This window comes from Podarcis vaucheri, assembly GCF_965113315.1.
Source record: "Podarcis vaucheri genome assembly, chromosome: 12".
NCBI lineage: Eukaryota > Metazoa > Chordata > Lepidosauria > Squamata > Lacertidae > Podarcis > Podarcis vaucheri.
In genome coordinates, this window is record NC_138750.1 from 64,382,829 (window position 1) to 64,394,920 (window position 12,092).

The window sequence follows — 12,092 nt, forward strand, 5'->3', positions numbered from 1 at the left end:
AAGCACATCTAGTCCAGCCCCTGCAATGCAGGAATCTCAGCTGAAGCATCCATCACAGGTGGCCATCCAGCCTCTGCTTAAAAACCTCCAAGGAAGGACAGTGTGCGCAGGGGTCGTGGGAGACACGTATGGGTGCAGGATGAGGCCTGGACAACCTGTCATTGGTAGGGAACTCAGCCCACAGGAGGACTGGCCTGCTTTTGGGCAGGTGGGCTTCGTGGTCCAAAGTGGTGAACTGGGCCTACTGACCACAAGGAGTCCTGGAGGCCAAGGGGCGTCAGTTCAGGGAGCTTGAGGGGCAGGGGCTGCCCTACACCGGGAGGTCAGGTCTGATGCCTCTCCCTGGCCTTGGACCTCTCCAGAGTTAGGCCCGAAGGACCCCAGAGCTGGAGCTGCTCTTCATCCTAGCTCAGGCCAGACTGATTTGGAAGCTACGTGAAATAGCGCTGGGCAGCCCCCTGCCCCCCAGGAGAGTGATCTGGGGCTGACCCTTGAGCCACATCCAGCCCCTGACCTAGTTTGGGGACCTTCCAATTCCATCCATTTGGTGGGGAGTCAGGCACAGGGCAATCGGGGGCTGCCTCAACCCCACCCAGGCAAATCAGCCCAAATCTGCCCCACTCAGTTTGCACTCTGGAATCTGGCTGGATCCAGTGCGCAGCCTAAGCATTTAGCCATCTCCTGGGGGCTGGGGAGGCAGCAGTCTTGTTCTCTGAGAAATTGGCTCTGCAGGGGGGAAGTGGCAAAACTGTCTGGGGGGTTGAAGTACTGTGTATTATGATGCCGTTTGGGGTCAAGCAGGGCTCTTCAGCAGCGGGGGGGGGGAGGGGGCTGCCTACAGAGAGCAGGTCCTCCTCCTCAAGTAGAACATAGAATCTTGGAATGGTAGAGCTGGAAGGGACCACGAGGGTCATCTAGTCCAGCCCCCTGCAGTGCAGGACTCTCTTGCCCAGTGGGGCTTGGACCCACAACCCTGAGATTCAGAGTCTCGTGCCCTACTTGGAGCAAGCCAGAAGGCGAGCGGCTCTTGACTTGTCGCAGCCACATGCAGAGAGAAGCTATAATTATAGAGTGAGAAAACAACCACGTTGCTTGTTGCAGTGTGGTGTAGTGGTTAGAGCACTGGACTAGGGCACAGGAGAGAGCAGGGATCAAATCCTCCAGTAAAACACGAAGCTCACTGGCTGACCCTGGGCGAGTCACTCAGCCTAACCTAGGAGGGGGAGAGCCATGTCTGCCCCCTTCAGGTCCCTGGAGGGAAAGGTGGGATAGAAATGTAATAAGCCAATTTGGAGAAGGAAGTTTCTGGGACTAGACTAACCAGCTGATCTGGTGGCCCTGAGAAATAGAAAGAGAGAGAGAGAGAGAGAGGGTCAGCCTAAGAGGGTGAAGATAAGGGATTGTCTGGAGGCCCCTAACTCTCTCTCTCTTAACACGCCTCTTCTGCAAACTGAGTCGCACCCAAACTGCCATCCTCTTGCCCCCAGGCTGGAGAAGCAGTTGTGCCACTTTTCAAAAAAGGAGACTGAAATGTTGGGGGGACTTTTGAGGAAAGTGCAGCAGTGCTGGTGGAATGAAAGGGGGGGGTGGACTTGGGAGTGTGTTAAAGGGCACCAGCCGAAGCGCCTGCCAAAAAACTTTGCAGAATTGTCCTGCCTGGAGCTCTGGGTGTCCTCTTGCTCCAATCTATTGTGTGCTTGATTGGAAATAAAAGACATGGATGTCCTTAAATAGAACATAGACTCAGTGGTTTCCTTTTGTATCTGAGACCCCCACCCTCGACAGAAGGACATGGCAGGTCCCTAAGAGAATGATGATAGTCATCATCATCATCATAATTTATACCCTGCCCATCGGACTGGGCTGCCCCCACCACTCTGGGCGGCTCCCAACAGAAAATTAAAAGCACAATAAAACATCAAACATTAAAAACTTCCCTAAACAGGGCTGCCTTCAGATGTCTTCTAAAAGTCGGATAGTTGTTTTATTTCCTTGACATCTGGTGGGAGGGCGTTCCACAGGGTGGGCGCCACCACCAAGAAGGCCCTGGGCCTGGTTCCCTGTAACCTCACTTCTCGCAGGGAGGGAGCCACCAGAAGGCCCTCAGAGCTAGATTTCCGTGTCTGGGCCGAACAATGGGGACGGAGACACTCCTTCAGGTATAGTGGGCTGAGGCCATTTAGTGCTTTAAAGCTCAGCACCAACACCACTTTGAATTGTGCTCGGAAACGTACTGGGAGCCAATGTAGTTTTTTCAGGGCTGGTGTTATGTGGTCTCGGTAGCCACTCCCAGTCCCCAGTCTGGCTGCCGCATTCTGGATTAGTTGTAGTTTCTGGGTCACCTTCAAAGGTAGCCCCACGTAGAGCGCATTGCAGGCGCATGGCTGCCTGATTTCATCCCTGTATTTGTTGAATCCTGGCAAGACTTTTGAGGTGAGTAAACCTTATATTTTTATTGTTTACTTAAACTGAATGAGAGCGATTTCTTGGTTAAGAGGGAATCATAAAAAGGGAGAAGGTAATTCAAGTCTGCCTAAGCATGCTTGGAGGTCATAATTGTTCTCAAAGATTATCCTAAAATAAGTTGTGCATGGAAGGAGATTTTCAGCTCCCCAAAGGGCACTTTGGGTGGAAATCTCAGAGGATGACCATTCCCTCGCTGTCTGTCTCCAGGATGAGCATCTTACTCACTTTGGAAAGGGGCCTTATTGTCCAGAATTGGGTCTGCTTTTCGTGAGCTGAGTGAGTGATCTGAAGAAAAAGGTTCTCTCATGTGCGGGGGACTTTTGGGAATGCACTCTGCACATGCTTGCAAACATTCGGCATCTCCCCAGGTCTGCCACAAAACACCTCCCTTGGCTCAAGTGCTGAAATGTATTTTGGGAGCTGATGATAAAAGAAGCCAGAGGCAGCAGCAGGCAGACGGTGGCTGCCAAGAGGACTATTTATAAGCCCTGAGTCAGGCCTGGGTCCTGCAAGCGCACAGCTCTCCAAGGGCAGAAGACCCCCAGCCACTGTCTCCGCTGCCAGCAGTCGAAGGCGCTGAAGGAGAGCTGTCTCTCTCAGAGGAAGCTCATGTCAAGGTCCCTCCCCTCCTCGTCTTCCTCCTCCAGGGCCTCCAGGTGGCGTTCCTTGGGGCTGGATGCGGAGCTGAGATGGAGGTGGGAGGGTGCCAAGAGCCAGGTCTCCTGCCAAGGCCCTGGGGCCTCCTGGGGCAGGAGGACCTACAAAGAGCCGCCCTCAGAGTGCAGGGACATGGTGGTCCAGAACGCCCTCTACACGGGGGACCTGGGTGCGGTGCAGAGGCACTTCTCAGAGCGCGCGGAGGTCAACCTGGTCATCCACTCCAAGAGCCAAGATCTGCGCTGGACCAGCCAGAAATGGGGTAAGAGAAGCTGTGGGAGGCGGGGAGCAAGGCGGCTTGGAGCATGGAGCTCCATGCAGTGGCGTAGCGTGGGTTGTCAGCACCCGGGGCAAGGCAAGTAATTTGCGCCCCCTAACCCGTGGATTTGCGCCCCCTAACCCTAACCCCCAGATGTTGCGCCTGGTGCAGCCGGCCCCCCTGCACCCCCCACGCTACGCCACTGGCTCCATGTGCCCTGGGGGGTCCCTTTTCTATGGTTCCATTAGGCTGCTCAATTGAGAAGTGTAGGCCGAAGGAGCTAACCATCCTTGAGTTGGAAAGGGACCACAGGGCTCATTTAGTCCAACCCCATCTTTTGCCCAACAGGGGACTCGAACCCAGGACCAAGGTTAAGAGTTGTGTTCTCCAGCCTGAGCACCCCAAGGAGCAAGAGTGATGGGGCTGTAGGGAGAAGGGGCCAGTCCCCCACAGGAAGTGGCCAGGAAACATGATAGATGGCTGGTTTGCAATCCAGGGGCAAAGGGAGGGGTGGAGACTGCAGCCTCCAGACCTCTCCCCCTCCCCCCAGGAGAGGAAGGTAATGAGACCCTTTATAAAATACTTTGTTTATCCTTGACACTTTTGAAACTCCCACACACATAGAGTTTATATATTATTATTATATTATTATTATTATTATTAATAATTTATTATTTATACCCCACCCATCTGGCAGTTTATTCGGTATGATGATGCAATGTAGGGAATAGGTTTTTTTCCCTTTTAAATACGTTGTTTGTCAGTTAAAAATGATTCTCCACAAACAAACCTTTATTTTGGAAACATAACAAGAACTGACCACTCTCTTTTATACTGTCACTTTAAAAACAAACAAGCAAAAAAACCAACCCCTGTCTCTCCCTGCCTACTTTCAAATTGGCAAAACCAAACGGGGATTATGAAAGTTGTGCTTGCAGAAAGGTTGCAACGTTTTTAGAAGGGGGAAGGGGCAGAATGGGTGGGAGGCTGGGAGCAAAAGGCCGTTCAAGCCACAGCTTTGCAGCTACAGATTGTGGCGATCCCTCATTTTAGGCGGCTTTGTAGATCCTAGAGGTGGAGAGTTGGAAGGGACCCTGAGGGTCATCTAGTCCGACCCCCTGCAAGGCAGGGATCTCAACTCAAGCATTCTTTAAAAAGGGGCAGAGGACCAGAGGCAGGGGGCCTCTGAGGGAGACCAGTTGCTGCCCCCCCGGGGGCGTGTCCCGCTTACGGCCTCAATCGTGGGGAGCTGCTGCCTGGCAGAAGGGCGGAAGGTTTGCTCCCAAGTTGAGGCGCGGAGAGCGCGCCCACCTCCGGCCTGTTTCTCCCGCGCCCGGGCGCGCGCCTCCCATGCCGCTGACCCTCCCCGCCAGCTGGGGCTTGCCACCTGCTCCCGCGGCCCTTCCCCCTTTGCAGACGGGTTTCTCGTGCCTTCCTTGTCAAAACACCCCTGCCAGGTGGGCCACCACCCCCGGCCCAGGTTGATCGTGCCAGGGCCCACAGGGCTGGGCTGGTGGGACCGAGCGGGGGCGTTGCGCAGCCCGTCTGGCTAAGCCCGTGGAGATCACCTGCCTTCTCCCCTCGCCCCGCTCCCAGTTTCTGGCGCGGCGCTTCCCCTTTGCACCGGCGCTGCTGCTGAGTCACAAGGGAGCCCCAGAATAGCTCGGGCTGCGACTTGACACCCGGGCACGCAGCCCTCCGTCCCGGGCAGCCCAGCTGCAGCCTCTGTCCCGCCGGAGAAGCCCCGAGGGTCCCGTCCGCCGGGGCCATGGAGCCCATCTCCACGCGCAAGGCCGAGGGCCCGGCGCAGGCCTTCTGGCAGGCGCTCTTGGCGGGCGACGGGTGCGCCATCCTCTGCCTCCTGGGCGACCCCGAAAGCGGAGTGGGCCCCAACTCCGTCTTCGACACCAGCGACCAGGACGAGTGGAAGAACTACCGATTCAACTCCCGCTGGTTGAGTGCGCCCAGAGATCAACGGGGGTGGGGGAGAGGCGGGGGTAGGAAAAGCGCCTTGCTGCCCCCAAGGAAAACCTGCCGCAGAGCTTGGGGATCGCTCCTGCGCCCTTCTCGCGCTTGCAGGCTTCCATTGGAGCCTGCTTTCCGCGCGCCATCGTGCTCCTGAGCACGTGCAAAGCGCCCTTGTGTCCGCCGCACGGCCTTTCCTGACCCCGCGTCTCTCCTCCCTTCCACAGGGCTCTGGTCGCTGACCTACGAGCAGGAGCTGACCACCCCGCTGCACATCACGGCCAGCCGCGGCTACCTGGAGTGCCTGCGCCACTTGCTGCTCCGCGGGGCGGACGTGGACCTGGCGCCGGGCGGCCGGACTGCGCTGCACGAGGCGTGCGCGGCGGCCACGACGGACTGCGTGCGGCTCCTGCTCTCCTTCGGCGCTGACCCCCTGGCCGTCTCGGAAGGAGGGCTCCAGCCGCTTCACCTGTGCCGGAGCCCCGCCTCCCTCGAGTGAGTGGCACAGCCCCGACGGGGCGTCTCCTGGGGCGCGTGGCCTGGAAGAGGCGCCCCTCGCTTGGCCCTGGGCTTCGGGCAGGGGAGAAGGGCCGCGTGGGGGGGGGGAACACAGCCGTCCTCTCCTGGCTTCCCAGAGAAAGGTCAGTCCTGGGGTCCTGGAAGCAAAACAATCGGCAGAGGGCGCCCCCTGGGCCCAAACGGGGGAAATGCCCGTAGCTGCCGCCCGACCCCAATTTTTCTCCCTGAGCTGCAGGGTGCCCGAATACAGGAAACGGAGAATCCCACAAGCGCCTCTCCCTGTCTGGAAAAAAAAAGCCACAGTAATAACGATTAATTAACAATTCGCTGCCCTTTCAAGAAAACGGGCACCAGAATGATCGAGGGAACGAGCGACTCCCCTATGGGGGAAAGTGGCCGCATTTGGGGCGTTTTACTTTAGAGAAAGTGCAAGTAAGAGGGGACAAGATAGCGGTTTATAAAATTATGCGTAGCATGGGGAAAGCGCGTAAAGTTTTTGTCCCCATCTCATAACACGAACTCAGGGGAATCCAGCGAAGCCACATGTTGGACGGTTCAGAAGAGCCTAAAGAAAGTCATTCGTCCGGCGGCAGCGCGTAGTTAGCCTACGGAACTCCCTCCCCCAGGAGGCAGGGATGGCCACCAACTTGGATGGCTTCAAAAGAAGATTAGACAAATTATTGGAGGAGAAGCTGGAAGCTAGGAGAGAGAGAGAGAAACTGACCACAGATTACCTGTTGGAGGCGCACACTTTACCCAGGATAAAGTCAAACAGACTAATGGGGAGGCGGAGAAAACTCCATTTATTGCAGGAAATACACACTTGATACTAGGACTAAAGAGGACTCAGAGTGGCGCTTGTCTCTGCGATGGAGATGTCTCCTCCCGGCAGAAGCCGGAAGGAAGGTCCCACGCAAGAACGCGAGAACCGCCTGGCTCTGGATCAGGCCAGTGGCCCATCTCGCTGTGCCCAAGCAGATGCCTCTGTTGGGAAGCACCCGAGCAGGATCCGAACACAACTCTCCATCCCGCCGGGCTGTTTCCTTCCAGCAACTTGCATTCAGAGTCAGGCCAGGAAGGGAACTCGAGGAAGGGAAGAAGGGCCTTTCGCCGGATCCTCTTTCTCACGCCTTCAGGCCAAGCGAAGCAGCGTGCCAAACTTTTAGGCCTCTTGCTTCATGTGAGCCGCCCTGAACTTTCCTAAGAGCAAAACAAGCCCCTAGTCTAGGGCAAGTTTGGAAACCCACAACCCCTCTGGGGCACCCGAGAGCCAGGTTTGGCCAGGAGAGCTCAGAGGCTGCCCGAGAGTAGACCTTGGGGGAGCAGAGCCCGGACACAGGCCTGGGGACGGCGGCGGCGGCGGGGGGGACCCAGGAAGGCGCCGGGCGACCCCTCTGCTTCTCCCCGCGCAGGTGCGCTCGGCTGCTGCTGTGCCACGGCGCGCGGGTGAACTGCGCCTCGGAGGAGGAGGAGGACACGCCGCTGCACCTGGCGGCGCGGCTGGGACTGGCGGGCCACGTGCGCCTCTTCCTGAGCTACGGCGCCAGCCTGGAGGCGCGCAACGCCGAGGGGCAGACCCCGCTGAACGCCGCCTGCGCCCAGGCGCACCCTCCGGAGGCGCTGGGCGACTGCTACGAGGTGTGCCGGCAGCTGGTGGAGGCGGGCGCGAGCGTGGACGCCCCCGACGCGGACCGGCAGCGGCCGCTGCACCAGGCCTGCAAGGCCGCCAACCCCCGCGTGGTGGCGCTGCTCCTCGCCCGCGGCGCCAACGTCAACATCATGAGCTACAGCGGCAACACGGCGCTGCACAACATCCTCCAGGTGGCCGCCTACAAGCTGGAGCACCGGCCCGAGCTGGTGGTGCGAGACCTGCTCAACCACGGCGCCGTCCGCGTCTGGCCCGGAGCCCTCCTCAAGGTGCGCGCCGGGTGAGAAGGATCAGGGGCGCCTCAGGTCCTGGGGGTCCTGGGACGAGGGGGCGGGGAGGGGCTGGCTGGCTGGCTGGCAGCCCCACAAGTCCACGGCTCCTCTGTCTGCTGCGGGGGCGGCAGAGGCGAGGAAGGCGCCGGGACTGTCCAGGGCACTGCATGTGCCTCACCTGACCTCACCTGCCTGGTTTGGCACCTGAGCGGTGGCCTTGGAAGGGGCTGAAGTCTTGCTGGAGTCCCATAGGAACCAATTCCTAGGGGCTGCCGCCTCCAAGTTGGTGGGCATTGCCATTCAAATGGTGTGCGTACATCGCTTCATATGATCGATTATGCAGGGCGGGGCTTACCTGCCCAATCATCCCCCCCAAGTTGGCACCCCAGAACCCCGCAAACGGGTTTAAGAACGTGAGAGCTTGCTGTATCAGGCCAGTCCAACGTGCTGTTCCCACTGAGGCTGAAAGAGCTGCCCGGGCAAAGGCCCCCCGGGGCCGCTTGCAGAAAACGAGCGCCCAATTCTGTCTCAGGTTGCAAGCAAAACAGTCCTTGCAAGACCTTTCAGAGGCCGGCAGAAATCGCAGCCGCCAGCCGTTATAATTACGGCGCTTCCGTCGCTTTGAGACCAGCAGCTGAGTGAAGCGCCTAAGAGCACCTGCGGGACGGCCTGCCACTGGGTCCCCCTCCAGGGTAGTGCTTGTGAGCCCCGAAGGACCCCGCCCTCCGCCTGCTCCTGGGAGCTGCAATCGCACCCTACGGGCGGCAGGAAATGCCCAGTGCCCTCTGCTGGGGGGGGGGCGAAAGGGGTGTTGTGGGGAGGGAACGGGCCTCTCTTCTCCCCTCTCCGGGCAGAGCCCCCGGCAGCCCCTGCACCTGATCTCGGCCACCTCCCCGCGCAACGGGTTAACCATCTGTCTTAATTCCCAGGCTTGGCAGATTGCTCTCCCCTTTGGGAAAATGCAGGAAAATCAACAATTAACACTAATTAATCTCCTATTAACACCAGATAATGAGGATGGAGCTGCTCCGTGCAGCCGGCTCAGGCGCTGCTTCAGTCCAGTCCCAGAGAGAGGGAAGCCCCGGCTAAGGGGCGCCTCTCAGCCGCCTGAACCCCAGGGAGGTGCCGGGCCAAGAGACCCCCGACGTGGGATTTGGCCTAGGGACTAGCGCAGCAGGGAGGGGTGGACCTGGGGCGGAAGCACAACGCCCGCTAGCCCAGGGCCCCCCCCCAAAGGACCGCCCAGACAGCAGCAGAGGGGCCCCGGGACAGCAAATAGAAGGAGCTGCCTGTTATCTGACGCTTCAGTAATGCAGAAGCCCATGGAAAACATAATTTACAGGGGGGGGGGAGCTAAATGCGCGTTGCCTGCATTGCTACTGAAGTAACGGACATGGGCGACTAAAGGTCGTTACGCCCGGGGTTTCAGCTCACCTAATGGGGCCATTCCCGTCGAGACCCTGCTGCGACCAGAAGACAGAGCAGGGCCCGGCAGCGACTGGGCTGGAGAAATCGAGGAAGCTGGCCGTTGCTCCATCTAGCACAGCATCACCTACACTATCGGGAGCATCTTCTGACTTCAGAAGGCTACCTGGCTGCGGGGGGGGGGGGGCGGCTCCCAGTCAGGGGCCTCTAGATGGGATGGGTCCCGCTGCTCTCCTAGGTTTACCGAGTCTAGAAGAGCAAAAGTGCGCAGCGCAAAGGAGCGACTGGCTCGCGCGCCTCGGCGGGGCCTCCTTGGGCTGTCAGGCTCTGGCGCGGGCCTCTGACTGCTGCCTCCCTTCGTCCTTCCCGTCGCAGGTCTTGCGCCACTGCTGCGCCTCCCCGCGCACTGTCGAGGCCCTCATCAACTGTTACCCGCGCGTGCCCGTCACGGAGGATTGGGCCGAGGCTGTGCCAGCCGAGCTGGTGCAGGTAAGTGCGCGGGATCCTGTGGTGGGGCGCAACAGCAAGAGTGGCTCGACGGGGCCCGTGCTCCTCAAACACAGCGAGATTCCTCCAAGCGGCTGCGCTCTTGCTGTCCCCCCTACAAGGGCCCTGGTGCTCCCGCAGGCTTTCCTTGCCCAGCCCTTGCTGGACGGTGGCAAGTGCGCAGAGAAGCACCATGGGGGGGAGACCCCTCCCCTGCGCGGCTCAGCCCAGCGCCCCCCTTTTCTGACCGCCTCTCCGCTTCTCTCTTGGCAGCAACACCCGCGCCTCTTCCAGTCGCTCTTCGCCCTGGGCCAGGGTCCGCGCGCCCTGCAGCACTTGGCGCGCTGCGCCATCCGGAACCACCTCGAGGACCGCCTGATCCGCGCCCTGCCGGAGCTGCCCCTGCCGCCGGCCTTGCGCGACTTCGTGCTGCTCCGCTTCGAGGACGTCCTGTACTAGGCGGGGAGAGGGGCGGGCCGGCTCACTCCCGGAAGTCAGGAGGCGGGGTGGGGTGGGGCTGGAGTCCGCTCCCCCGGTGCAAAGGCTCCTTGCGGTCCGTCCCGTCGAAGCGGGAAGCCCAGGCGACCGAGGCAACCGCCTGCAGCTGCTCCAGGCTACCGGCAGAGGGCGCTGGAGGCAGCGCAATGCCCGAGCTAAACTGCCGGGAAACTTTTCCAGAAGTGCAACTTGCCAGCGCCGCTTTGGGCTCAGGAACCGGGAGGCTTCCTGGGCCGCGGGCGGGGGCTTCGCTAAGGAGCGCTGCGTGGCCCCCTCGCGTGTATTAAATTGGCCTAGACCAATACTGCAGCTAACACGTTGATTTGCCCACCAGCCACAGATTCGCGTTCTTGAGATGCTGTTTCCCACGTCTCTCCACTGCTCCGCTTGCAATAATTCTTTCCCCCGTCGTTCCCCCTCTTCCCCAATTGCAGGGTCGCCTCCTTGGACGCGGCAGAAGCGCCACCGGGTACAGGGGGGCTTCTGAGCCGCCTCCCGAAAGGCGAGGCTCCCCGGAGGGGGGACGCCAGGGGGCGCAGCTCCAGGACTCTGCTCCCAGCCGGAGCGATGACGTCATTCACCGGAGCGCCAGAATAACTGAAGGGACACCCCCCGCCCCCCCAAAACACCCCGCTTTGAAGGAGGTGGTCGTGAATGAGGGCACTGTTTGCATTCTAATTAAACGTTAATTGTTGCATTTCAGCTGACTGAAAATCCTTCAATGTGTTTTACAAGTTGAATATAAGCAGTGATTGATCCTGTTCTTCGGGTCGGGAGGAGTGTATCTATGGCTGAGCCTGTATTTTGGGACTGTACTGGGGGCCTGGCTCGGGGGTTGTGGACTATGAGCCTTTACAAACACGCCACAGGTATTGCATCACCAGGTGGAGGGTGTCACGGAAGCTGCACCGGCTGCAGTTCCCTCTTCCTCGTACAACTCCTAAGTTCTGATGGTCTCCTCCGTTTGCACCTGCCCGCCTCAGGGAAATGAGTGGAGGGACCCCTGTGGTCTGAAGAGGCGGGCTGCTAAATCGTCTGACCCGGGATGAGGGAGCTTCTCATGCCAACTGATTTTCTCTGGCCAGTTAACAGCATAAAGTACAGTTAGAGCCGCAATAAAATAACAATTCGCAGCATACAACCCTTCCAGAAAAGAGGAATAAAGCCAGTTTTACAGGATAACTAAAAATACACAAACGGTGTTTCAAAGTATTGGGTAACAGAATATTTGAAAAGCCTGAATCTTTCTTTAAAATAAAGTCTTCCGGGCGCCGAAATTACCTTAAAGAAAGCGCCGTGTGGAGAGAGCACCCCATGCCCACAAATAGGGTGCGCGCGCACTGCCCCACTCTTCTCGCCCCTTGCCTCCTCCCACGGGGCAGAAGATCACCAGGTTTGGGCAGGTCCAGGAGGGAGGAGGCCACCAACCCACTCGGAGCTTTAAAGGTGGAGAGCAGCCCAGCCCCTTCGCTGAGCCTCGAAAGGAACCGGGAGCCGCGCAGGTGAAGCAGCGAGGTCTGTCTGACTGGCGCCGTCCCAGTTAGCAGCCTCGCGGTCCTGCCTCGGACCAGGGCACCAGGCGTGGTTTTCAGGCCGCTTCCAAAGGCAGGCCCGGCGCTTCCAGAGTGCTGCAATAATCTAAATGGCGCAGAAGGATCCTTGCCAGAACATGAAGCGACGGTGGCCAAGCCATCTCCGTCCTGTTATGGTCGTGGTTGGCGCGTCAGTCTAAGGCTGCTCGGAGGGACTCCCAGCCCCTGAGACCCCTGGGACCTGGAGGGATAATGCTGGGGCGGCAGCGTGCGCACCCAAACTTCAAACACCCCCAACGCACACATTGGTTTGACCACCACTCATTGGGGAGGGCGATGAGCCAGCGGCGGACGACCTGGCTTCC

The 12,092-nt window shown here is 59.3% G+C and overlaps 1 protein-coding gene across 2 annotated transcripts; it reads left to right on the forward strand.

Annotated features, from left to right (window-relative positions):
* Positions 1 to 3,008: 3,008 nt before the first annotated feature.
* On the forward strand, positions 3,009 to 10,199 carry ASB10 (ankyrin repeat and SOCS box containing 10). Of its 2 annotated transcripts, none has more exons than XM_082192505.1 (5): positions 3,009 to 3,385; positions 5,575 to 5,842; positions 7,279 to 7,783; positions 9,587 to 9,700; positions 9,971 to 10,199. In XM_082192505.1, exons 1-5 carry the CDS (start codon positions 3,076 to 3,078, stop codon positions 10,154 to 10,156), a joined length of 1,383 nt encoding a protein of 460 aa, XP_082048631.1. In that variant the 5' UTR covers positions 3,009 to 3,075; the 3' UTR covers positions 10,157 to 10,199. The 2 variants fall into 2 exon arrangements, with proteins under 2 accessions (XP_082048631.1, XP_082048632.1); XM_082192506.1 differs by lacking the exon at positions 3,009 to 3,385 and adding an exon at positions 4,995 to 5,340.
* The last annotated feature ends 1,893 nt before the right edge of the window (positions 10,200 to 12,092 follow it).

Excerpts from the sequence above, each read along its gene's own strand:
- ASB10 (XM_082192505.1), top strand. The coding sequence starts at position 3,076 with ATGTCAAGGTCCCTCCCCTCCTCGTCTTCCTCCTCCAGGGCCTCCAGG. Across the intron at positions 3,386-5,574 it reads CTGGACCAGCCAGAAATGGG|GGCTCTGGTCGCTGACCTAC; the intron begins GTAAGAGAAGCT and ends TCCCTTCCACAG. Across the intron at positions 9,701-9,970 it reads TGCCAGCCGAGCTGGTGCAG|CAACACCCGCGCCTCTTCCA; the intron begins GTAAGTGCGCGG and ends CTCTCTTGGCAG.